This window comes from Spea bombifrons, chromosome 5 (genome assembly GCF_027358695.1).
Source record: "Spea bombifrons isolate aSpeBom1 chromosome 5, aSpeBom1.2.pri, whole genome shotgun sequence".
In the NCBI taxonomy this organism is placed as follows: domain Eukaryota; kingdom Metazoa; phylum Chordata; class Amphibia; order Anura; family Pelobatidae; genus Spea; species Spea bombifrons.
In genome coordinates this window covers 106,330,036-106,354,217 of record NC_071091.1, presented here as the reverse complement: position 1 = coordinate 106,354,217, position 24,182 = coordinate 106,330,036, and the positions used below count along the sequence as shown (strand labels likewise).

The window sequence follows — 24,182 nt, the reverse complement described above, 5'->3', positions numbered from 1 at the left end:
GGATTGACTGTGGGGCCGGGTGATTAGACCGTTCCCTTGGTTAGTATGGTGATGAAATCTCTTTTTAACCCCTTCTTCACTAAGGGTATAGTGCTCCCTGAAACCTGAAGTTAAATTCGTGAATTTAGCATCTGCTCGTTTAACCGTAATACCTCTTTTTATCATCTTTAGTGTACCCCCTAAACTTACATATTGGGGTTTTTTACTCAGATACAGATAGAGATAGAAAAATCACCATTATTTGCCCACATAAGCTAAACGAAATCAGCACGTGTAGGTACGCATAACCAGGGCCGGACTAGGGATACCTAAGCGGCTCTGGCACTTTAAGGCCAATGGCCCACTAAATAATGCATGTCCGGCCACCGGATGGATACATGCGGCCGCATGTTGCATTTGTTGTAAGTAAGGATTTAATTTTTACCCATGAAAGAGTCTCTCATAGCAGCTTCCTTCGACTTAATTTGATTTATTGATTAATCAATTAAAAATATGGCTACTTTAAGGTAAATGTTTTATACGATGTGTGGAGCTACAAAATTCTGAAAGGAGTTAAATACAGTCTTTTTTTTTTCCATAACAATTTAGACAGTAGTTAAACTGTAGCATTTTCCATAAAAAAAAAACAGTTCTAATTTATGCAGTTCCAATCTTAAAAAGAATGCGATGTTCCCGTCATTTATTTTTAAGCTTTGTAAATATTGGGGTAAAAGAAAAATAAATGAAAGTAAGTATTTGTAGCAAGGACACTTTACAGAATGTGGAAAAAAAAGGTTCTTATATTAATGTAAAGTAATGACGTTCATGAGAATGGAACCACTTGAGCTCCCCCAAGGCTTTGCTTGCCCCCTGCTCTCCGGGGATCGATCTCGATCATTTGAGGATCTCATTTGGTGTCTGCATTTTATTCATGTATAAAGTATAAGGTATATATATATATATATATATATATATATATATATATACATATATATATGTATATATATATTTAACCCCTTAAGGACAATGGGTGGTCCCTAAACCCATTGAAAACAATGCATTTTGAGCCCGTACATGTACGAACTTTGTCATTAAGGGGTTAATATATCTAATGTTTCTCAGAGTTCTTCTGAATATATAACACCTGTTAACGTATCCTTTTCTTTTGGTGTGCAGCTCATATTCATACCCCCACCGGGTTGGATTCGGAGTCTCCGGTTGACACCCCACTTCCCCGGGTCAGTTTCCTCTTTCCCTCGGCAGGGGAGCAGTGTTTGGCCACACCCACTACCTCCCACTTCCTGCCTGCTCCCCACCAACTTCCCTCCCACTAAAGGCGTCTCTTCACAAATCCACTCCCTAGGAAGAGGAAGAGCTCCCGGTAGCCTACTCTGGGAAGTACCGGGGGCACTGGGCGTGGGAATTGTGGGTCGACGGAGGGTTCCCGCCCACATGTGTGAGTGGAGCCATAAATGCTTAAACGTCCCAGCGTGGGACCCCCAAAAGTTGATAAATAGAGGGAGAAAGAACACCATTTTACGTCTCTATTCACAGCAGCTGGTCGCTAACCATTAGACAGAGGCTGCAGCCACCATCTACCTTCCATATGTGCCAGTTCTTACCAATATGGCAAAATAATATCTTGCTTCTTGGTCCGGTTGCCTATTTTATGCGCCGAATATCCTTACGGACTATGAGTCTCTCAACAGAGGTTTGGGTACCAAGTAGGGACTGGACAAATTAAGCAGGGACACTTGGGGGGTTTACAGCGGCAGGTTATATAGTATCACCTGACCAAGGAATAAAGACTCTTTTCCCCTATGGATTTCTACCTTCTGGATACAGGGAGCTGTCTGTGACAAACTATATACACGGCGAGTGTTTTCTGTAAATACCCGCACCGGGGAACACGTTTTATAAACACACAAACGGCCTGGAATTTCCTGGTTTATATCTAAATATATACAACGTGATATAATAATAACTATATATAAATGCATGTATACACTTATTGTCCTGGCGAAGGTTCTGGCGTTATATACGGGTGTGTATACACACGCAAAAAAGGCACAATTGTGTCTGTCGTATGATGTGTTTACATACACATACATTTAGCTGTTGTTGCTGTGAAGGCTTGAGGGCCGGTGCTTCTAAACCAGGGGCGTCCAACCTGCGGCCCTCCAGCTGCTGCAGGACTACATCTCCCATAATGCTCTTTCAGCTAAGGGGCTGGCTGAGGAGGATGGGAGATGTAGTCCTGCAGCAGCTGGAGGGCCACAGGTTGGACGCCCCTGTTCTAAACCCAAATCGGCAGCCTTTGTTCACAAGGAGCTGCCTGGTGGCTGGCTGGGAGTTGTGGTCTTCATAAGCGGCATGTGTCTGGACTTGTAAGCACTTTTTTCAAACCCGCGATAAAAAATAAAATGAATTGCTTAGTTTAAGGAGAAGTTGCAGCTCCAGAGTTGCAGCAGAATGCCTCCTGAGATGAGGTGGCATCTCCCCAAGGTTCCTTGGCTCCTAGACTTCGCAGAGCTCTTATTTCATATCCATGTGACTGTAGAAAAAAAAATGTCAATTACTAATCATTGTTAGTTATTAAAGTATTTATTTGAACTATTAATATTCCCAGACTCCTTGCACCCCCCCCCAACACGTACCGTCCACATCCAATCCTCCGTCTGCGGCACCGCTGAGTGGGTTTGATGTTTTCAGCGAAGATTATTCCTCATCCGCCGGATCCAAGTGCTCGACCCTTGTGGTTGGCATGACGTACGCGTCTTTTGCAAAAATAACTTTTACTTTTGTTTTTTTCCAAGGAAAAATATAGCGGGGTAAAAAAATTAAACAGCTGGATATTGGAACTGAAGTTAGTTCAGTACTAAAACACAAAAATTATAAATATATATTATACAAACTATATTATATATATAATAACTGTGAGTATATGGTGTTAGCATGTGTGCATGTATGCTGTAAGTATGTGTGTCCTTGTTACTGTATGGTGTTAGTTTAAGTGTAAATGTTAGTGTATGGTGTCAGCATGAGTGTGTGTGTTAGCATAATGTGTTAGAGTGTGTGTTTTAGTTTATGGTTGTTATGGTGTTAAGGTGAGTGCGTGTGCCAGCGTATGGCTTTAGACTACGTGTGTTAGTGTATGGCATTATCATCATTTCGGTGTTAGTATATGGTGTTAGTGTGAGTATGTGCCGGCATATAGTGTAGGAACAGCCTAGTTGTGAGGGGGACAAAGTGCATGTATGTGAAAGTGTATGGTGTTAGAGTAAGTTTGCATGTTAGTATGTGAGTGTGTTTTAGCTAAAGAGGGCTCCAAATAAATACTGCCCTAGGGCCTCCATTGCAGCTGAGCCCCCCCCCCCCCCGCATGGGGTCCCTGGCTGAGGTTCTTAAAAACGACAAACACTCTTTATTTTTCTCCCTGGTGTCCACCAAAAAGATTAATGGTTTGAAGTCCAGAGCGGCCACTTTTGTTGCGTTTGGATAAATGCCCCAAACACACTGTGTAAAGCTGCGATAAACTGGAGACAAGGTGGTCAACATGATATAAACGGGGTATTAAATATACATTTTTATTACATTTTTAATAGACATCTGTCAGAGAAAAACCAGTTCTGATGACCAATGCTGATCAAAGGCTTTATAATATTTGCTGCCAATAAGAATTAACACTTTTCCCAAAAAAAAGTTTTAATATTTGATTTGTTATCATCTACCCTACCTAGCTAATGTCTGCCCTATCTCCAGCTTGGCCCCTATAAGTTGCCATCGTGCCTGCCTTGCCCTTGTTGTTCTATCTTGGTCCATCTCTGTTCATATAATTCTTCCGCCCGTCCCTTAGCCTATTTCATTATCAAATATAGAAGTGGTTCTCTAAATGCCAACGTTAACCCATTTTTGCTGAAACTGTCCTCTAATCATGACCAAAACCCACACATGGCAGACAGACAACCCCAAGGGACCTCTGCTGAGAAGTCACCACCTTCTTACACTAACAAAAGGTAGAAGATCTAGAACCCTACCAGATTGTTTCACACCTGGAAAGTCCAAGCAGGTCCCAGTTTTTGTCGTCGTGTTTGTCGTATATCTTTTTTTCGGGCAATGATGGGTTGCCTTGCGAGCACAGATCGCGGTGTTTGGATATTATTTTATGGCAAGCTTGGCAGGTCTTTTTGTGTTTCCCTTGCAATACCACTCATTGCCACCGGGGAGTCTAAAACGCAGTAATGCTTGGCAACCTTTTCACCCTGACTGGATCAGTTTTTTGGTCCTTTTGCTGAGCAAATGCTCAGCAGGACTACATAATGCGCTCTTAGTGTGCCATCAGACAAATGTGTTGAATCTCATATAAATAGGCCATTGGGTTAGGCTTGTGGGCTAATATTTTCCAGTGGTTGACCCCAGTAAATAAAAAAAATATATTCTGCCTAAGTCACCAAGAAAATCTGTCTTTTTGTATACTTTTCTTACTCGAGCTCCAGACACCAGCCCTTCCATAGCCATAGTACAGCATTCTAATACAATTAATCAACGAATAAAAGATCACTGAGGCTTTGGCTTTATTTTTATTTTTTTTATTTTTTCCTTTTAGGGAGTTAAGGGTTAGGAGGAATTATTTTTTATTTCTTTTATTCGTATTTTTTTACATTTTTCTGTAATTTTTGTAATCATCATCTGCTCATTTGTTTTGGAAAAAAATAATTTAAAATTAAAAAAAAAATTGCATCAAGGCTCTTCTCTCGTCAATCGGTATTTAAAATAAACGAGAAAGCCTCTGTACCGATAATTAATGTATCTGCCGCATTTACCATATCCTATGCCAGGTATACTCAACAACGAAAGATCCATCTGCGACGTGTCTTGTTGAATTTTTGTAGACCAAATACAATATATTTCCCTATTCTGTGTGACAGCTCCTTCTACAGACTCTTCAAATGTTTGTCTTACGATATTTAAAAAAAGAACACATGAATTACACATTTTCCACCCGTTACAACAAATTATGTATTGCGCTTATCCTTGAATTTACATTTCGCAAGCGCTTACAAAGCAGGCGTTTACACCTCATCTCAACACCGAGCAGTCAAAGGGTTTTCTCATCGCACCGATTATTCCTCTGGGTGTAAAATAAACTCTAAGCACATCGCTCTGTCCTCTAAAAAAATATATTATATACATGAAGGTGTATATTTTACCCAGTGTATAAATGTGTACGTTTATAAATATATACATGTGCCAGGGTCATCCCAGTACCTCCTATATACAGCGAGCAGGTTTAGTAATTTAATGCTTTGGTCTCTCCAAGAACAGATAGGTGGAATACGATCTCCATCTCTCCATGATATTGGACATAGAGGATGGGAAAAGGCTTTATCGGCCCCTGTGGACAGTGCCCTTGCAGCCCTCTACCTGGGCCAGGACTGGGTCCTCACGGCCTGCTTGTCTTTGCAGGCTTTGGGGCACAGATGGCCCTTTACTAGGGATTGGCGCCCAGGAGCTCCTGTCTAGAGATTAGGGCTGAATGTCCCCTTTCCGTACCTAGTGTTTCCTTCCAGGACATTGGGGCCTAGTGGCTCCATTATGAGCTTTAGAGGCTGGTGGCCCCATTGTGATGCATGAGGCCGCATGGTCGGAGGAGTATAAGGTGTGGTGGGACAAGCATGGGCAGGGTGGTCTTCTATATAGGTTTGTTGGCCCCAAGATTTCTGATGACGGCCCTAGGAAATAGCAACCTCAAAAAAACTTAAGTAGAAAAAGGCATTTAAAAAAATGGTGAAAACACTTTAGCAAATCATTTTTTTTTTTTTATAAAACCAACATTTATTGATTATACAATGTCTATTATTATTATTATTATTATTATTATTATTATAATTAAAACAAAAGTATGCTCAATAAAATAATTACACAAAAAAATATTTTGCTTCCTCCTGGTCGCTCTGCGTTGTGGATTCCGTATGTTTACTGCTCACCCATTTTAGGGCTGAATGTGAAATGCCCGTTACTGAAATCCTGAAGGAGTCAATGGTTTTATTATGTATTTTGGTTTTATTATTAGTATTATAATTAGTATTATGATTAAACGAGTCAGGTTCTCGGCACTGGATCCAATATCAATACACCTTCTGCTGCAGAAAACTTTTTGTTCTGTTCTAACAAATCCCTTTTCAGGTCACCCCTTTTTTATCCAATATACCGTATGTGCGTGTTCCCTTAACATGGTAGTAAATCAGGTCCTGTCACTTTAAGGCTTGGGGACAGACCCTAATGCATGTATCTCTAGAACATGTCAAAGGGAAAGTATATGAAGGACTCCTCTTTAAATATAAGTGTGTATAAATATATATATATATATATATATATATATATTTATATATATATATATATACACATATTGAACACAAATATATATATTTTATATATATATATATATATATATATAGGGAATAGTATATATAGGGAATAATATATATATATATATATATATAAGGAATAATAAATATATATGGAATTATATATATATATATATATATATATAGATTTATATAGGATAATATAGAGTTATATTGCCCACCCATGGAGACGTATCCTGTAATTTTCAGGAAGGACGGAATGAAAGTGTTCTTTGTATCGTATTGAGTCATCCATTCTTTGACTCGTATTTAAAGAGGATTTGTCATTATTGTGCTCTGTTTATAAAAGGCTAGAGGACGGCCTTTGAAAAGTCTGCGTTTCACACCATCCGCTGGCGTAAATAATAAATAACGGGATCACTATTTGATTTCTCAGTGACTCAGTGTTTAGATAATAACTATATGAGGTGAGGTCACCCTAATAAAAGGTTCATTCCATGTATAGTATAGAGATTACGTGAGACAAATAATGATGTCATTAACATTGGCCAATGAGTGTCTGAGTCACGTCTCTGTAGGTGATACCAGCAGTAGATACATTACTGAATAATGACTAATTACTGAATAATGACTAATTACTGAATAATTACATACTAATATAATGCTACTGCCTTCAAAGGGTACATCTAATGGGAAATATCTCTCCTTCAGCATTAAATCCAGCGCTGTATACAATAATATAACCCCCCCAGCGCTGTATACAGTAATATAACCCCCAGCGCTGTATACAGTAATATAACCCCCCCAGCGCTGTATACAGTAATATAACCCCCCTAGCGCTGTATACAGTAATATAACCCCCAGCACTGTATACAGTAATATAACCCCCAGTGCTGTATACAGTAATATAACCCCAAGCGCTGTATACAGTAATATAACCCCCAGCGCTGTATACAGTAATATAACCCCCCAGCGCTGTATACAGTAATATACCCCCCCAGCGCTGTATACAGTAATATAACCCCCCCCGCACTGTATAGAGTAATATAACCCCCAGCACTGTATACAGTAATATAACCCCCAGTGCTGTATACAGTAATATAACCCCAAGCGCTGTATACAGTAATATAACCCCCCAGCGCTGTATACAGTAATACAACCCCCAGCGCTGTATACAGTAATATACCCCCCCAGCGCTGTATACAGTAATATAACCCCCCAGCGCTCTATACAGTAATATAACCCCCCAGCGCTGCATACAGTAATATAACCCCCAGCGCTGTATACAGTAATATAACCCCCCAGCGCTGTATACAGTAATATAACCCCCAGCTCTGTATACAGTAATATAACCCGCCAGCATTGTATACAGTAATATAACCCCCAGCATTGTATACAGTAATATAACCCCCAGCGCTGTATACAGTAATATAACCCCCTAGCCCCGTATAGAGTAATATAAAACCCCAGCCCTGTATAGAGTACTACACCCTAGTGCTGTATACAGTAATATCATTGGCAAAAAACAGATTTTATCTAATTTTGTTCCAATAATCTCCCTTTATCTGCAGTCCTGGAGCGGCCATCGCTGTCAGTCATGTGATATTTCGGGTGACTTTCCCGGCTCAAACACCACACTGAGCTGATGCTTTATGGCGATGCTAATGAAGTCCCTTCCTCCGTAGACTTTCACTAGTCAGAATGTTCAGCTGGGTGATTAAAACCATGCCATTCTATTTCCCACAGGCAGTATGATAAGGAGTCGGAGGGTTTGTCTGGTAGATTGGGCTCAGATAACAGCGCGAGATGTTTAATGTAGGAGGGAGTTCTTTTAATCTATTTAGTGATTAAACCTATAATAGGGCTTTAATATACACTATGTTTGTAATGCTGGATCCAGGTACCGGCAGTAGGGGGAACAGCATCTCTAAGTTTTAGTAAAAGAAAGAAAATAAATCTAACAGTCTGATGAGCCTTATTTTCAATAATGGACGGAGACGACGATGGAAGACGAGAGCCTTGGGTCATGGGAAGAGAGCGTTCAGGGAGATGTTGTGAGGGAGGACAGAGCCGCGGAGGGTACTTCATCCTCAAGTCGGAGGACAATTCTCCCCCCTTTTCTTTGTAGAGCCATATTTGGTAAATTTCACAAAACCGTTCTGTCAAATATGTTAAGAGATTTAAATAAAATGACTCAGATCGTTTAACCCTTCGCTGGAAAAAACCGAAGGCTAAATCACAAAAACTGAAACGGCGGAGGGCAGATTACTAAACAGAGCGGAACGCGGGTGAGAAAAAAATAAACATTAGTTCACGCGTGGCAGATGTTCCAAAAGCTCCGTCCACCTTCAGTTCCTGAGTCTCCGGCTCGTTCAGGATTTATCCAAACAAAGAAAAGAGAAAGATGGCGGCTCCTGCATATAATAATAATAAATAATATAATAAAATCAGATATTAATGGGAGATTTTTGTATTTAAAAAATAATAATACACGGTTGAGATTATAATTTTATTATTTATCTTTTGGGGCCTTGTGCGAAGTCAGTTGATTTCTTTCCTCAGGTTTTTATAATAAGATAATATATTACGATATATATATAATATCACTAATATTACATGACAGAGATGATAAGTTCCTTATGCTTTCTATAGAATCTCAATTGTAATAAATACACATTTAAAATTTCGACCAAAGCTTGTGATTTTTTTGCAATAGTACATAATATGTTCCCGGTTTAAAAATCTCCTGAAAAAGAAGGAAAAAGTGAGCGTTATAATATTATTAAGTCTATTACATGTACCTTCATGTGAATGTCAGAAGGGTTGTGGACAGATACATTAACACATTCATTAATACAAATCTCCGTTAGGAGTGAGAGGGCAGAATTCCAGGGGGAAAGCCCCGTAATGTATATATTAATACCTAACGCCTCTTTCTTGTTTCAGGTATGTCCGTCTGGCGTCTGTCTGTGTGGTAGGACCTTAAAGGTTCCATGAAAAGTCCATGCCGCTTGTTACTGCAGCCCGGTGTCACACCCTCATCCTATGCATAGAGAGCCAGACACATTTTACAGGATCCCTGTTTTTTTCCCCCAAAGAACACTAAAGGTAAGATTTATTTATCCAACCTGCGCACAGAGATTGTTTACATATTAAAAAAAACAGCCTGTTGTTTTTAATTAATGCAAAGTCTTTAGGAGGCGGATTCCGTATCTTTCCTGCTTTTACTGTACCAATGCCGAACATCTTCTTTTAAGTCACAGGTTGGATGGAGTCAACTAACTTCTCATCTTAGACACCTAAAAAATCTTAGTCTCGCCAACCCCCTACGCAATTTGGAAAAACGAGGTCGCTAGATTTTTAAGGGGCCATATTTTTTTTTTTTACCCAAGATAGATTTAATTATATCCGACCAAAGAGACACAGCGAATCTTGGTGTTCTATTCACATGAAAATGATATATTTTTTATATATATGTTTTATATTGTGTATGTTACCAGTGGCCAGGCTTCTAATTTGTGTCCTGTTCCCCCCCCCAGATAATCTGAGAAGAAGTAACGATGGAGTGTCTCTTTAACCGGAAAACCAACGGCACGGTTTATCCTTTAGATATGAACCGCACTTCTTCTTATATAGACTCCCCTGCTATAAACCAGTTAACGGATCTAGATAAGACCCTCCACGTAACCTTTTACAGCCTCTGGGTTGCACTTATGGTCATCAACAGCATGATTTTCCTGGTGGGCATCGTGCTGAACAGTTTAGCGATCTACGTCTTCTGCTTTCGAACAAAGTCGAAGACCACGTCGGTTATCTACACCATAAACTTGGTAGTGACCGATCTCCTGGTTGGACTTTCTCTGCCGACGCGTATTATCATGTACTACAGCGGGGGAAGCTGCTCCACGTGCTTCTTCGTCCACAGTTTCACGTACTTTGTTAACATGTATTGCAGTATACTTTTTTTGACCTGCATCTGCGTCGACCGCTACATGGCTATTGTCCAAGTGGAGGCGTCGCGCAAGTGGAGGAACCCCAACTATGCCAAAATGATATGCATCCTAATTTGGATATTTGCAGTGGTGGTCACCTTTACGATCTTGACCACCACCATTAACCATCCATCGTGCTGTCTCTTTCAACTGTTTTCGTTGACATTCTTCGAGTACTTTGTGCCTCTGATCATTATCACCTTCTACACCCTGAGGATCATGTGGGCTTTATCCAGGTCGACCCTCATGAACCAAAGCCGCGAGAGGCGCATGAAGGCCGTCCAGCTCCTCATCACCGTCCTCATCATCTTCACCGTGTGCTTCACGCCCTTTCACGTCAGCCAGGTGGCCATATGCGTCAGCAATTCCATATCACGCAACGTCAGCCTCATTGTCTACCATGTCACGGTGACCCTCAGCAGCCTCAACAGCTGCATGGACCCTATTGTCTACTGCTTTGTCACCAACAACTTTCAGTCCACCATGAGGAGCATCTTCAGGAAGCATCACCCGGAGCAACTCAACGTAGATATTGTGGGTCTGCACAAAAACTCTAAGGGCTCGGGGACAATCACAGCGATATCTAACGCTATAGTGAGCCTACCACTACAAAGTAGCACCCTCATATAGCCAGCTGCAGTTACCCCCCAAGACAGCGGAGGTAGGATTACCAGGCCTGAGAACTTTGGACACCAACCCTTCCATATAACTGCGGATACGTTCCTTAACAATAACGATGCATTCCAAGGGTGACTTTTTATGAAGACAAATTTTTTCATGAATGGTGTTTTTTTTCTTTATTTTCCTTTGTATTATTATTAAGCTTACAAGGAGCATTTAATCTATATTTACAATAAATTATTTTGCCATTACTGAAAGCATATGCAATGTTTTTGGAATTTGTATATAGAAACGGATCGTCGTGCCATCCAACTGGCTTCGGTTTCCTGGAGCAGTCTCTTCTTTCTTCTAGTCTTGGTATTTAAGAGACCCTGAGTTTATGCCGGTTCCAGAATTTTAACTTTTTTTTAAAGATTTTTGACTTGTAGACAAGGGCATGCAAGATGTCATTCAACTTGTGTGCCCTCTCTTGTAACTTCAGCATTTAAAGTCGCAAGCAGCTGGCGTGGTAGTAAACATACAAGTTGTTTTGCCGGTGTTAGTATGTATGTTAGGCTGCTCAGTAGAGATAACCCTTGACGAAACCCCCGTCTCTCTGAGAGATTAGTAGCCTCTATCGTACATACCTAAGATGTATTGTCTGTCTATGACTTTGGGCTAGAATAGGGATGACTAAGCGACCCTGGCACTTTAAGGCCAGCGACCCACCAAATGATGTGTGTGCGGCCACCGGCTGGATCCCTGCGACCGCATGTTGCATTATTATACTCAGTATCGGTAAGTATGCAATCCTACCGGCCACCGGCCCACCAGGCAACTGCCCAGGCTTCCAGACTGCTGGTCCAGGCCTGATGGGGTATGTCTGAGAGACTTTGGTTCACCTCGATAACTCGCTTAACCCCTTAATGACAAAGCTACCGGCTCAAAATGCATTCTTTTCAATGGGTTTTAGGGACCGCCCATTGTCCTTAAGGGGTTAAAGTCAAGACTGGGCAGCACCCGGCCCCGCGTGTTCTGATTCCATGCCTCACAAACTTTCTAAGTGGTCTCAGCGCAGGTTGTTGCCACAGATGAAGCTCATTACAGCCATTATGGTTCAGCCAGAAGCAAAGTGGTTTTGCTGATGTCTGTTTAACTCTTTGTGAATATGTTTAGTTTGCCTCTGCAGCTAATATGTTCCAGGCAAGTTAAGCATACGGCTCCTGAATCGAAGACGAGACCAACGACTGATTAAGGTTTGAATCTTTACAGCAGGAAGAAACGGGCGGACTAGACAGGGGCCGGATGGGGCCGATCTGCCGGCAGATTCTATGTTCATATGTTAGATTGTGTTTATGTGAATGTGGTAATAAATAAGTCTATGGAACGTCTAATTCGGTGGCATATGTCCGGAATGTACGTGTAAAAATGTATCCGCTTAACTCGTGCTAAAACTTTTGAATGGATATCAATCGCTAACGTCTGCTGACATCAATGAAGTCGAGCGAAGCCCATTGCCTTTGTCTGAGGGATTAGTAATTTCCGTGTCTTGGAGATACACTAGCTGTCTGAGGGATATTGTCTGTCTTGTGTCTGGAGGCATGGGAACCACGTATCTAAGATATCATCTGTGTGAACTTTTTCTGTGTATTTTTCTGGAATATTTTGAAATGTGCAGACGAGTCTCATAAAGACGCAGTTCTTCCCGTGCTCTCCGACATAATCCAGACTCCCAACACACACAGTACGAAAACTCACCTAACAACTCAGTCTCAATCACCCAGATGGACTCTCTGACTAATGAAAGTCTATGGAGGAAGGGACTTCATTAGCATTGCCATAAAGCATCAGCTCAGTGTGGGGTTTGAGCCGGGAACTTTTTTGCCAATGTCGACCAACATTTATCTCATGGGCCCGGGGTTGCCAATATCAAGTACATTTACTAATCAGTAAAAGAATGTTACTCAAGTACTCAAGTAATTCAGACATTATATATAAAAATATATAAATATAAATATATATATATATATATATATCTACATATATAATTTATTTAATTAATGAAAGTTGTCATACAGGTAAAAGCTGTAAATAATATATTGTATACAGTAAATAACCTGGATATAATAATATATATATATATACTAAAATAATCAATAAAAAATACAGATTACTAAATGAAAATCACTGTCATTAATATTTTTTGAATAAAATTCTGTAAAAATGTTCAACCCTTCATCACAAGAACAGGAGAACAGAATACCTGCCCAAACAAAGTTTATTTATTAGGAAGAAAACAATTAAAAAAAGGTAAAGATTCTCGGCTGAAATATTTAGGTTTAAGACATCGTCTGTATTTTTGAGGGTTTGCATTGTATATGGCTACACCCGACGTGGCAAAACTCGCCAACGTCCACTATTATGATGTATTCTTAGAATGGCCCAAAAAAAAAAGATTAATGGAAGATAGCGAGCCTGATCCCCCCGGCAGGATGTAACAAATACCGTATTATTTTAAGGATTTTTAATAAATTCAATTATTGACGATTCGTCACCTACAAGCTCCGCAACAAGGGATATGAATACAAATATTTATAATAGATGTTTAGTTTTGGTTCCATTAATAGAAGTGAATTAAACCGATGGCACACTGTCTGTTCCGTTCATTTGTTCTTTTCACCGACACTGTTAAGCCAGCCTGGCTCTGCTCCAATCACCATCGAGCTGAAATAACGGGGCAATTTTATTCTAACAAGATGGGGCTTTTGTGGGTGTTTCAGTGAATTTGATTTATTTTGATTTTACGAAGGCATTTGATGCCGTTTCTAATAAAATGTTATTGAATAAATCAAAGGAGATAGCTAGGCTTATTTCTTGAGCCTGAGTTGAAAACTGGCTTAAAGATAACATTCATGGAGTTTTTGTTAACGGAAATCCGCCAACTGGACAAACACGGTAAGTAGGGTTCCGCAGGGTTCTAGACTCAATGTCATTTAATCTCTGTATTAATGATCTTGCGGTGGATATTGAAAGCCACGAATTGGTGTTTGCAGATGACACAAAATTAGGTAATACAGTCCAGGGGCGTACCTAGAGTATTTGGCACCCGGGGCGGATCCTGTATGTGGCACCCCCCCCACACACACACTTTAAAACTACCTGGCCGAAACTGAATATGACCCCCCACACACACCATAAAAAAATCTAACAATTTTATTTAAAGTAAGTAACACACCAAAATAGGACAAAACAATTAAATAACAATATATATATATATATATATATATATATATATATATATAGCAATCACATTCCTATCATGCCCAGGCATACCCAGATTCCAGTAGGCACTCACAGACTTGGCATGATAGGAGTATGATTGCCCTATCTACCCCTTCTCGCTCCCTTCTGCCCTATCTACCCCTTCTCACTCCCTTCTCCCTATCTACCCCTCCTAACTATCTACCCTCTCCCTCTTTGAAGTTCACTTACCTTTCAGGAGTCCTGCGGTGGGGGTGCAAGGCCTCTGTCTCCCAGCTCTGCCACTGTATGGAACAGTATAGAGTGATGGGAGTTATGATGTACTTTAGAGCATAATTATATAATGAAAAATACATTAGAATTGGTACAGCATAACACCCATCACTCTCACACCCTTACCAATCCACACGTATATACCAATCCACACGCATACCAATCCACAAACACATACCAATCCACAAACACATACCAATCCACACACATATACTAATCCACACACATACCAATCCACACATAGCAATCCATACACACACCAATCCACACACACATACCAATCCACACACATACACCAATCCACACACATACACCAATCCACACGTATACACCAATCCACACACATATCAATCCACACACATATACTAATCCACACACATATACTAATCCACACACATACCAATCCACACATACCAATCCACACACACATACCAATCCACACACATACCAATCCACACACATATACTAATCCACACACATACACCAATCCACACACATACACCAATCCACACACATACACCAATCCACACACATACCAATCCACACATATACTAATCCACACACATATACTAATCCACACACATACCAATCCACACATACCAATCCACACACACATACCAATCCACACACACACACCAATCCACACACACACACCAATCCACACACATACACCAATCCACACACATACCAATTCACACACATACACCAATCCACACACACATACCAATCCACACACATATACCAATCCACTCTCACTGTATGCTTTCCTACCTTTCCTCTTTTCTCCTTACAGCTCCTTTTCCTGCTCTTCGCTCCTCTTCTTCTTCAGTTCTTCTGTCTTCTTCCGAGGGCACGGGGTTCAGAGGGCACGGACAGCGGTGGGCGCGGCTTCAGTGCTGTGCGCCGGGATCTGACAACAAACCCCGGCGCGCAACAGCTGTTGCCGCGCGGATCGCAAGGAAGCGGTATCGGAGGTCTTTAACAGACCTCCGGCTCCCTTGAGTGATTTTAAGCCGGGTTCAAGGGAAATCCTTGAACCGGCTTAAAATCACTCAAGGGAGCCGGTGGTCTGTTAAAGACCTCCGATACTGCTCCCTTGCGAGCCTGCTCCTCCAGCGGCGGACATTACTGTCCGTCTCTGGAGGTGTGCCGGGTGCCGGCAAGTTGGCACCCCCCTGATGAGCGGCACCCGGTGCGGACCGCCCCCCCCGCCCCCCGCTAGGTACGCTACTGATACAGTCTGAAGTAGATGTTACTTCCCTGCAAGGAGATTTGGTCAAATTGGAGAACAGTGCTCAATGTCAGGCAGTTGCTGAAAGGGCCGGTGAGATATTGGGAGGTATGAAAAGAGGTATTGACTCACAGGGGACAAATATAATTTTGCCTGTGTATAAGTCAATGGTAAGACCCCACCTTTACTATGCAGGGCAAGTCTGGGCACATGTTCTTAGAAAGAACGTTATGGAGCTTGAAAAAGTGCAGAGGCGGCTACAAAGTTAAACAGAGGAATGGAGCACTGGAGAGCGGGAAAGCATTCTTTACAGTAAGATGTGGAATCCACTACAAACAGAAGCTGCACTATCGGACCCAGTAAATGTCTTTATACATGGCCTCTATAAGTTTTTAGCAAAATAACAATATAGAGAGATATAATGGGTTATAAGGACGGGATTAGTTATACGGCCGGAGAGTATATAATATATAATATGAGGAATATACAGGATATAACGGGTTATAAGGACGGGATTAGTTATACGGGGGGAGAGTATATAATATATAATATGAGGAATATACAGGATATAACAGGTTAAAAGGACGGGATTAGTTATACGGGGGGGAGAGTATATAATATATAATATGAGGAATATACAGGGATATAACGGGTTATACGGACGGGATTAGTTATACGGCCAGAGAGTATATAATATATAATATGAGGAATATACAGGGATATAACGGGTTATAAGGACGGGATTAGTTATACGGCCGGAGAGTATATAATATATAATATGAGGAATATACAGGATATAACGGGTTATAAGGACGGGATTAGTTATACGGGGGAGAGTATATAATATATAATATGAGGAATATACAGGGATATAACAGGTTATAAGGACGGGATTAGTTATACGGGGGGGGAGAGTATATAATATATAATATGAGGAATATACAGGGATATAACGGGTTATAAGGACGGGATTAGTTATACGGGGGGAGAGTATATAATATGAGGAATATACAGGATATAACGGGTTATAAGGACGGGATTAGTTATACGGGGGGAGAGTATATAATATATAATATGAGGAATATACAGGATATAACGGGTTATAAGGACGGGATAAATTATACGGGGGGAGAGTATATAATATATAATATGAGGAATATACAGGATATAACGGGTTATAAGGACGGGATAAATTATACGGCCGGAGAGTGTATAATATATAATATGAGGAATATACAGGATATAACGGGTTATAAGGACGGGATTAGTTATACGGCCGGAGAGTATAAAATATATAATATGAGGAATATACAGGATATAACGGGTTATAAGGACGGGATTAGTTATACGGCCGGAGAGTATATAATATATAATATGAGGAATATACGGGGATATAACGAGTTATAAGGACGGGATTAGTTATACGGGGGGAGAGTATATAATATATAATATGAGGAATATACGGGGATATAACGGGTTATACGGACGGGATTAGTTGTCAATCCAGGGAGAAATCAAGAGGCCATTTTGGAGTCAAGGAGGAATGGTTTTATCTCATTTTGTTTCAGTAAACTCCCTTTATCTGCAGACCTGGAGCTGACGTTGCTGTCAGTCGTGTGATATTTTGGGTGACTTTCCCGGCTCAAACACCACACTGAGCTGATGCTTTATGGCGATGCTAATGAAGTCCGTTCCTCCATAGACTTTCATTAGTCAGGGTGTCCAGTTGAATGATTAAGACGGGGGCATTCTATTTCTTCCCACTGGCAGTATGATAAGGAATTGGGGTGTTTAGTAGTTTGGGGCTCAGCAGATTGAGAACTCCAAGATACAAATGGCTAATGTGCAGCTGCCTCAAAACAGTAATTTAATGCGAGAACTACAAATGTTAAAAAAGCATCATACTTTTGAAAACGTATTTTTAATCTGTTAGTAAATAAATGATTATCATTGAAGTAATTTAACCAATGACTGGTGGAATAATGGTTACCTAATGCTGCCGCCTACTGGTCAGAAAGGGTATGGCACTGAGAACATGACAGAACAAGTGAAATATATATTCCAGATACAACAATTCAACGGCTTCGAAGAGACTTCGGACATCGGACAAAAGTCTCATCAGTGAAACTTAATTAAAGCACAGAATAGAAATACTTCTATTATTTGGAGACAGGAGGGAAAAAATAATTAGGAGAAATTGAAAGTAGAAACAGAGAAAGCCCTGGGGAAGGGGTTAAATCCAGCAAAAACAAAATCACGGCGTACATGGATAACGTAATAAAATAAATTATGTTCGTTTTTAGCTAACTCACAATCACTGACACTTTAGTGAATAAACCTAGAACCCAGACCCAGGATCTCTGGAGTTTGCTGCCCCCTAGAGGACAGGTGAAGGATAGCGACGAGAAGAGCCACACAGGGTCCAGCTGTGACCATTCCCCGGGTCCCAGGGTCTCGGCAGCTCTGCACCCTCCTCCATGGTGGGCCAGCGGGCCGTCATCTCACGTGAACTGCATGAGGAGCTGTATCTGGGGTAACATAAATTCACAACACGCGTTTCGCTGAATTATTCCAGGGATATACGCCACTTAAAATGCTTTCCAAGAAAAAACAAGGTTCTTATGGGAATACATTTTGAGACAATTATATAAAACACATGTTTTCCCCCAAAAGCCAGGACATCACAAATTATCAAGTAAAAATATTAGAATGGAATCCCACAGAGACTGATGAAAGCGACAGATTATTGCTGCAGAATAAACAGATTGGTGAAATAATTACATAAAATATATTATATATAAAATATATATATATTATTTCATTTCTGTATGGATTTTATAACAGAAAAGGAACGACCTTTATCTGTAAACAGGAAATAAGACTACGTTCTCCTGGAGTTGATGATTCCAGAATAATGGGCGACGAGTATATCCCATTGTACAGCGCTACAGAATCTGATGGCGCTATATAAAACAATGAATAATAATTATGAGTCTAACAACCAAGGTAGAATAACTAAAAATAATGCTGTTTGCTTGGTAGGGCTTTTTCTCTCCTGACCTTCTCTGCTGTCTCTTCTCCTTAATTACTCCTCCCGGAGCCCCCAGAAGTTTAGACCCCAAAAAGTTGGGCGACACAAGCAGGTTTTCTGTGTTCAGTGACTTTTTCGGCTTTGAGATTGTTGGACGCAGCTGTATTATTCCAAAATAAAACGGAGCCTTTATTTGAAGTTGAGACTCTATATGAACGAAAGTATGTGGACACCCGACCATCGCACCCCTATGAGCTTCTTGGGCTTTCCATTCGGAAACCATGGCCATTAACACAACACTCGGCATTGGGCACATAGAGGGGCAGAAATGTCAAGAACCTGTGGCAAAAGGGACATCCTATCAGAGTGCCACGTTTAAAGTCACGGAGCTCTTCGGTTCGACCAGTAGAATCACTAGGATGGTGTGAGCCGTGTTTATGATGTCATACACCAGATAATACCTTATTTCCTCCTTTTTTTTACAATTCTCACTCCCGGCAGAAACGGCAAACAAACTGCAGCCAGAGGAGCCACTAAATGTAGCAGATGTTTTGGTTCAGTGCTGTCTGTGTGACCGGGGTGATGGTGACGTCTGTAGACCATACAACAAAGACCATAAATAACCCCGATTTATACTGTTATAGGCTTCTCATAATATATTATTATTATTATTATCTTTTATTTATATAGCACCAACAGTTTACGCAGCGCTTAATACAATACAAATATTCAGGGGGTCTTACAAGACGTGAATTGACAGACTGAGACAAACCGATACATTTGGTGGAGAGAGCCCGGATCGCAAGCTTACAATCAGGAGAGAAATGAATAGATTATAATTTATTTGTGATTAATGCAATATATAATTATCTATTAAGATTTAGTGTTTCATTAAAAAGTCACGTTTCGCATTCTTACAGGTGGGTTTCGTGGTAAACAACTTTGAGTTACGTGTTCAAGGTCTTGCAGATGTCCGTTCGTAGTAAACAACTTTGAGTGACATAGTCAAGCTCATACCGAGTGGCGATGCCAACTTTTGGTTAAGGGTATAGCGAAATCACAATTTTGGGGGGGCGGAGCACGGTGCTTACTGAGAGACCGTATCCCATGGGTATGTTGCAACGTAGTATCTTTATTGCCAAGCATTATACTCATTCTCATATACTCTGCTTTATAGATACATTTTTTTTTTCAAATTAATCATTATTTGTTTTATTTATATACTCAATAAACATAGAGTTTGGTTTACAATTCTCAAGTCCCTTTATTTTATTATACCCTCAATTACTCATTACGAATAGAGGGACCTTACCATTTATATAAAATGATTTCTTTGGTACCTGTATGATAAACTCTGCTAAATCCTGAGAAATAAGGCGTTATTTTAAATAATGTTGATTTGTAAATCTTTCATTTCACCACTAGGGGGAGTTCAGGTACAGCATGCGTTTGTCTGACGTAGTTCTCAAACTGACCACTAGAGGGCCTCAGAAGGCTTCGTTCTTCTCAATGTCTCGGGTTCCTAGCATTCCTTTAACCCTTTCATGACCAGTATTATTGATACCCCTAGAAATAAGAGCTTTCTTTTGCCATTTTTACCATATATCACCGATCTTGATTTCCTTCGGGGGAGGAAATGTTTCCGTTGGTGCAAACATGTCCATGATGGTGGTTGTTTAGGCCACCTTCCGTATACGATCACTTTTAATACCTATATCTAATTTGTAAAAAGCATTAAATATTAGAGAAAATTCACAGAATTTAGAGAATTCCCACAGGGGCAGAACATAGGCCTCCCAGTGCACATTGGGCTCCAAAGGCTTCCTGGTGTACAAAAGGGCCCTTTGACGTTGGTACTAATCTTACCTGCCAAATTATCTATTACACTGTGTCCGTCACCACAATTTGTGGTATTGTGACTCTACTGGTTCCCTCCAAGAAGCTCAGGGAACTGCCCGCCAGAACTAGTTGGGGGGATAACGTTGCGAGATCCGTACCTTTTACAGAAGTGCATCGAGAGGTGCAGAAACGCTTCTCTTTCTCCATGAACCTATCCCTATATAACCTGCAAATTGCCCCCCCTGTCGCAGTGCTTACTGGTTCCCATCTAAGGGCCGGCTTTGACCCTTCTTGTGTGTGTAGATTGCTTTGTAAATCTCCAAGGGCTCACAAAAAGCTAAATCTATCCATGATTTAAACTTTATTCTTATTGGCAATTTGCTCAATATTGCACTGAGATGAAAAAAAAATGAAATTTAAAAAATGTAGATTTTAAGCTCTCCTCACCTTTTGTTTGTATGAATCTAAATTTTTATGTGACGCACTACCTGTTATATCCCGTTTACCTGTTGTACAGCGCCGTGGCATATGACGGTGCTATATAAATCAATAACAATAATAAAAACAGGGGTAGACATGCATCAGTTTAACATTTAGTGCGCCATCTAGTGGGAAATAGGAAGCACTGCAACAGAGAAAGCCTAGCGGTGTGACTGCACCCTTTTATATATATAATACGGTATATATTTTTATATATTATATGTTATATATATATATATACACACACAAAGTTTTTAATTTGCATATTATAAAGTTGAAGTTTGCTGAAGTTGAAGAGCATCATTTCGACTCCAAGGTACGTTTCCCGTGGCCATCATTGGGACTTGGTATATTATTTGATATCATTTCTATTTTAAGCACCCATTTTTAATCCTGATTTATTAAAAAATCTCCTGCACTAGTTCGCTGGAGCGCTCCGTCTCGCTACAGTTCGATGTGATCGTATATAACATTATATATAACATTCCATCAGTGCAGGAAGACAGACAGGAGAATTAGCGGAGTGGCAGAGTTTGACCGGCGTATATAAAGATGCCGGCGGCAGAGGAATGTACGGCCGTCGATCTCGGATACCAGGCAGCTTGCCGAGTCGTAGGAACTGGAGAGAGGTATTCGTTCCCCGGTGTCACAGCGCCATAAGGTAACGGTAGTTTGTGCCCTGATTGGGAATGCAGCAGTATATTATATTAATCGCTGGATAGATATTCACTGGAGTTCCATTAAGGTCCCTGATACGGAACATCTGAAGGATACGAATATTAAACGGAGCCTTTATTAAATGTTTCCGGAAAGGACTGTATAGTATAAGACATTTCGAAGCTCATAACAGATATATTACGCAGGAGACAGTTACAACTGACAGCCACTGACGCAACTTTGTTCGCTTAACAAAGATGTACTAATAATTATTTAATTAGTGTTCAAATGTATGATAATTTGTGTAATCCTAGCTGTGTGACTATCCAAGTACTGTATATATATATATAATATATATATATATATATATATATATATATATATATATATAAAATATACACACACACACACACACACACACTACTGTCCAAAACTTTGGGGTCTCCTAGATATTTTCTTGTTTTTTGTTCATTAAAATGACATGAAATTTATCAGAAATCCAGCACAGACGGGGTTAATGCTGTAAATTACTATTGTAGCTAAAAGCGGCAGATTTTTTAATGGAATCTCTTCATAGACGTTCAGAGGCCCTTTATCACTCCCATCACTCCTGTGTTCCAATGGCCCTTTATCACTCCCATCACTCCTGTGTCCCAATATATATATATAATGTCTATAAATATCAGGAACTGAAAGAGCTGGGGGTAACAGGAGGAGGGTGCATGGTTTTGATCAGTTCTGTCCAATTTATGTAATGGAGGAGCACATATCACCTCACTCCTTATCATACTACCTGTAAGAATGGCTCGGTCTTAATCACCCAGCTGCACATTCTGACTAATGAAAGTCTATGGAGGAACGGACTTCATTATCATCGCCATAAAGCATCAGCTCAGTGTGGTGTTTGAGCCGGGAAAGTCACTCAAAATATCACATGACTGACAGCAACGGCGGCTCCAGGTCTGCAGGTAAAGGGAGTTTATTGGAACAAAATGAAATAAAACACACTTTTCCGCACCATTTTCAATGTTTTTGATGGGATATTCATAAAAAAGCCGTTCAAACAGAAAGCCGTAACAAAGAATCCCACGCAGACCACGCGGAAGCTGTTACTGAAATGTTTATTAAGATTGAACAGTAGAACAATGTCTAGAAATTCACTGTATATGAAGCGAAGGATCGAAAAATCCATTGTTTCGTATTTAATTGTTTTTTTTAAATTAAACCAAAATCATAGAATTGTAACAGAAAAATAAATCAGCTTTAAAACAATAAAAAAAGGAAAAATGACAAACCTTTTTTCATGCAAATTAACATTCTTCAAATAAAAGGAGAAAAAAAAGCTTAACAGTGTAGAACAAATCAAAAGTGACTTCATGCCAACGAAATCGTTCGCCGGACATGCGCTTATGAAACCACCGTCAACGAATCCCTTTTTCCTCTTAAAATCAAGCTTTATGTGTTTAACACACATTTATAACGTCGCTAAACTCAGCAAGAGCTACGATAGTGCTCAACTTAATAAGTTGATAAAAAAAAGTCGTCGTTTTATGGCCAGTTCACAACGGAACCAAATATCTCTTTTTTTTCCATTATGAGATGCACTGATCTGCTGACCTCCAGAATGACGACGCGTTTAGAAGTCTGAACGTCATGCGGGGAAACCGTTCCACCTTCTAGCACCCAGAGGATTAAACGTATCAGTCTTTATCTACCAGGCTTCTTCGTCTTATTCAGTCCTGACGCTTACCGTCTGCTGACTTCTAGAATTACGAGGCGTTTGAGCTTCTGGATGCCGCGGGGGGGGGGCAGCGCCACCCTGTGGCACCAGAGGATTAAACGTATCAGCCTTATTACAGCCTGACATTTCTAGGGTTAATAAAGACTGGGGGTTATTAGTGCGATATCGGTATATATTATTTATTGTCCTTGGTATAGTGCACAGTAGGAAAGCCAGCGTTGGCTCTTTAAGGATTAGAGTGATGGGAGTTTATAAAAAAATATTGCCCTGGAAAACACTCAAGATGGTGGGGGGGGTTGGTTGGGGGTTACAAGCACACAGGGTTTGTGAAATAGGTTGTGTTACAGTAACGTGACAAGGCAACGCGATGGCTGGGAGTAGCAGTTCTATGGCGGCCGTACGTAGGTGGAAATTCAGCAGTATAAGTGGAACTGCACCTGTAATGTTTTTGGACTCTTTAGAAGGGGTAAGTCTTTGGGGGGGCTATTATTGGGGGTCTCTTTAGGTCAAGGCATATAAATCACATTCAATAATAATGCCAAATGTGGCAAAAGTGAAAAAAAAAAAAGTAAGCATTTTTCCCATGATCCCTGCTAATTAAAGAAAAAAACGGGGATCACCGGAAAAGAAAAATTCTAATTTTTGTAAAAATAGATCTACATTAAATGCACTGCAGGGGGTGAAATCATCTTATAGAACGCGCAGACCGCAGAGTAACATGCGCATGGCT

General features: G+C 40.4%; 1 protein-coding gene across 1 annotated transcript; it reads left to right on the top strand.

Moving 5' to 3' along the window:
- Nucleotides 1-9,891: 9,891 nt before the first annotated feature.
- On the top strand, nt 9,892-11,147 carry GPR20 (G protein-coupled receptor 20). The gene has a single exon (XM_053466164.1). The coding sequence runs from the start codon at nt 9,908-9,910 to the stop codon at nt 10,967-10,969; it is 1,062 nt and encodes a 353-aa protein (XP_053322139.1). The 5' UTR covers nt 9,892-9,907; the 3' UTR covers nt 10,970-11,147.
- The last annotated feature ends 13,035 nt before the right edge of the window (nt 11,148-24,182 follow it).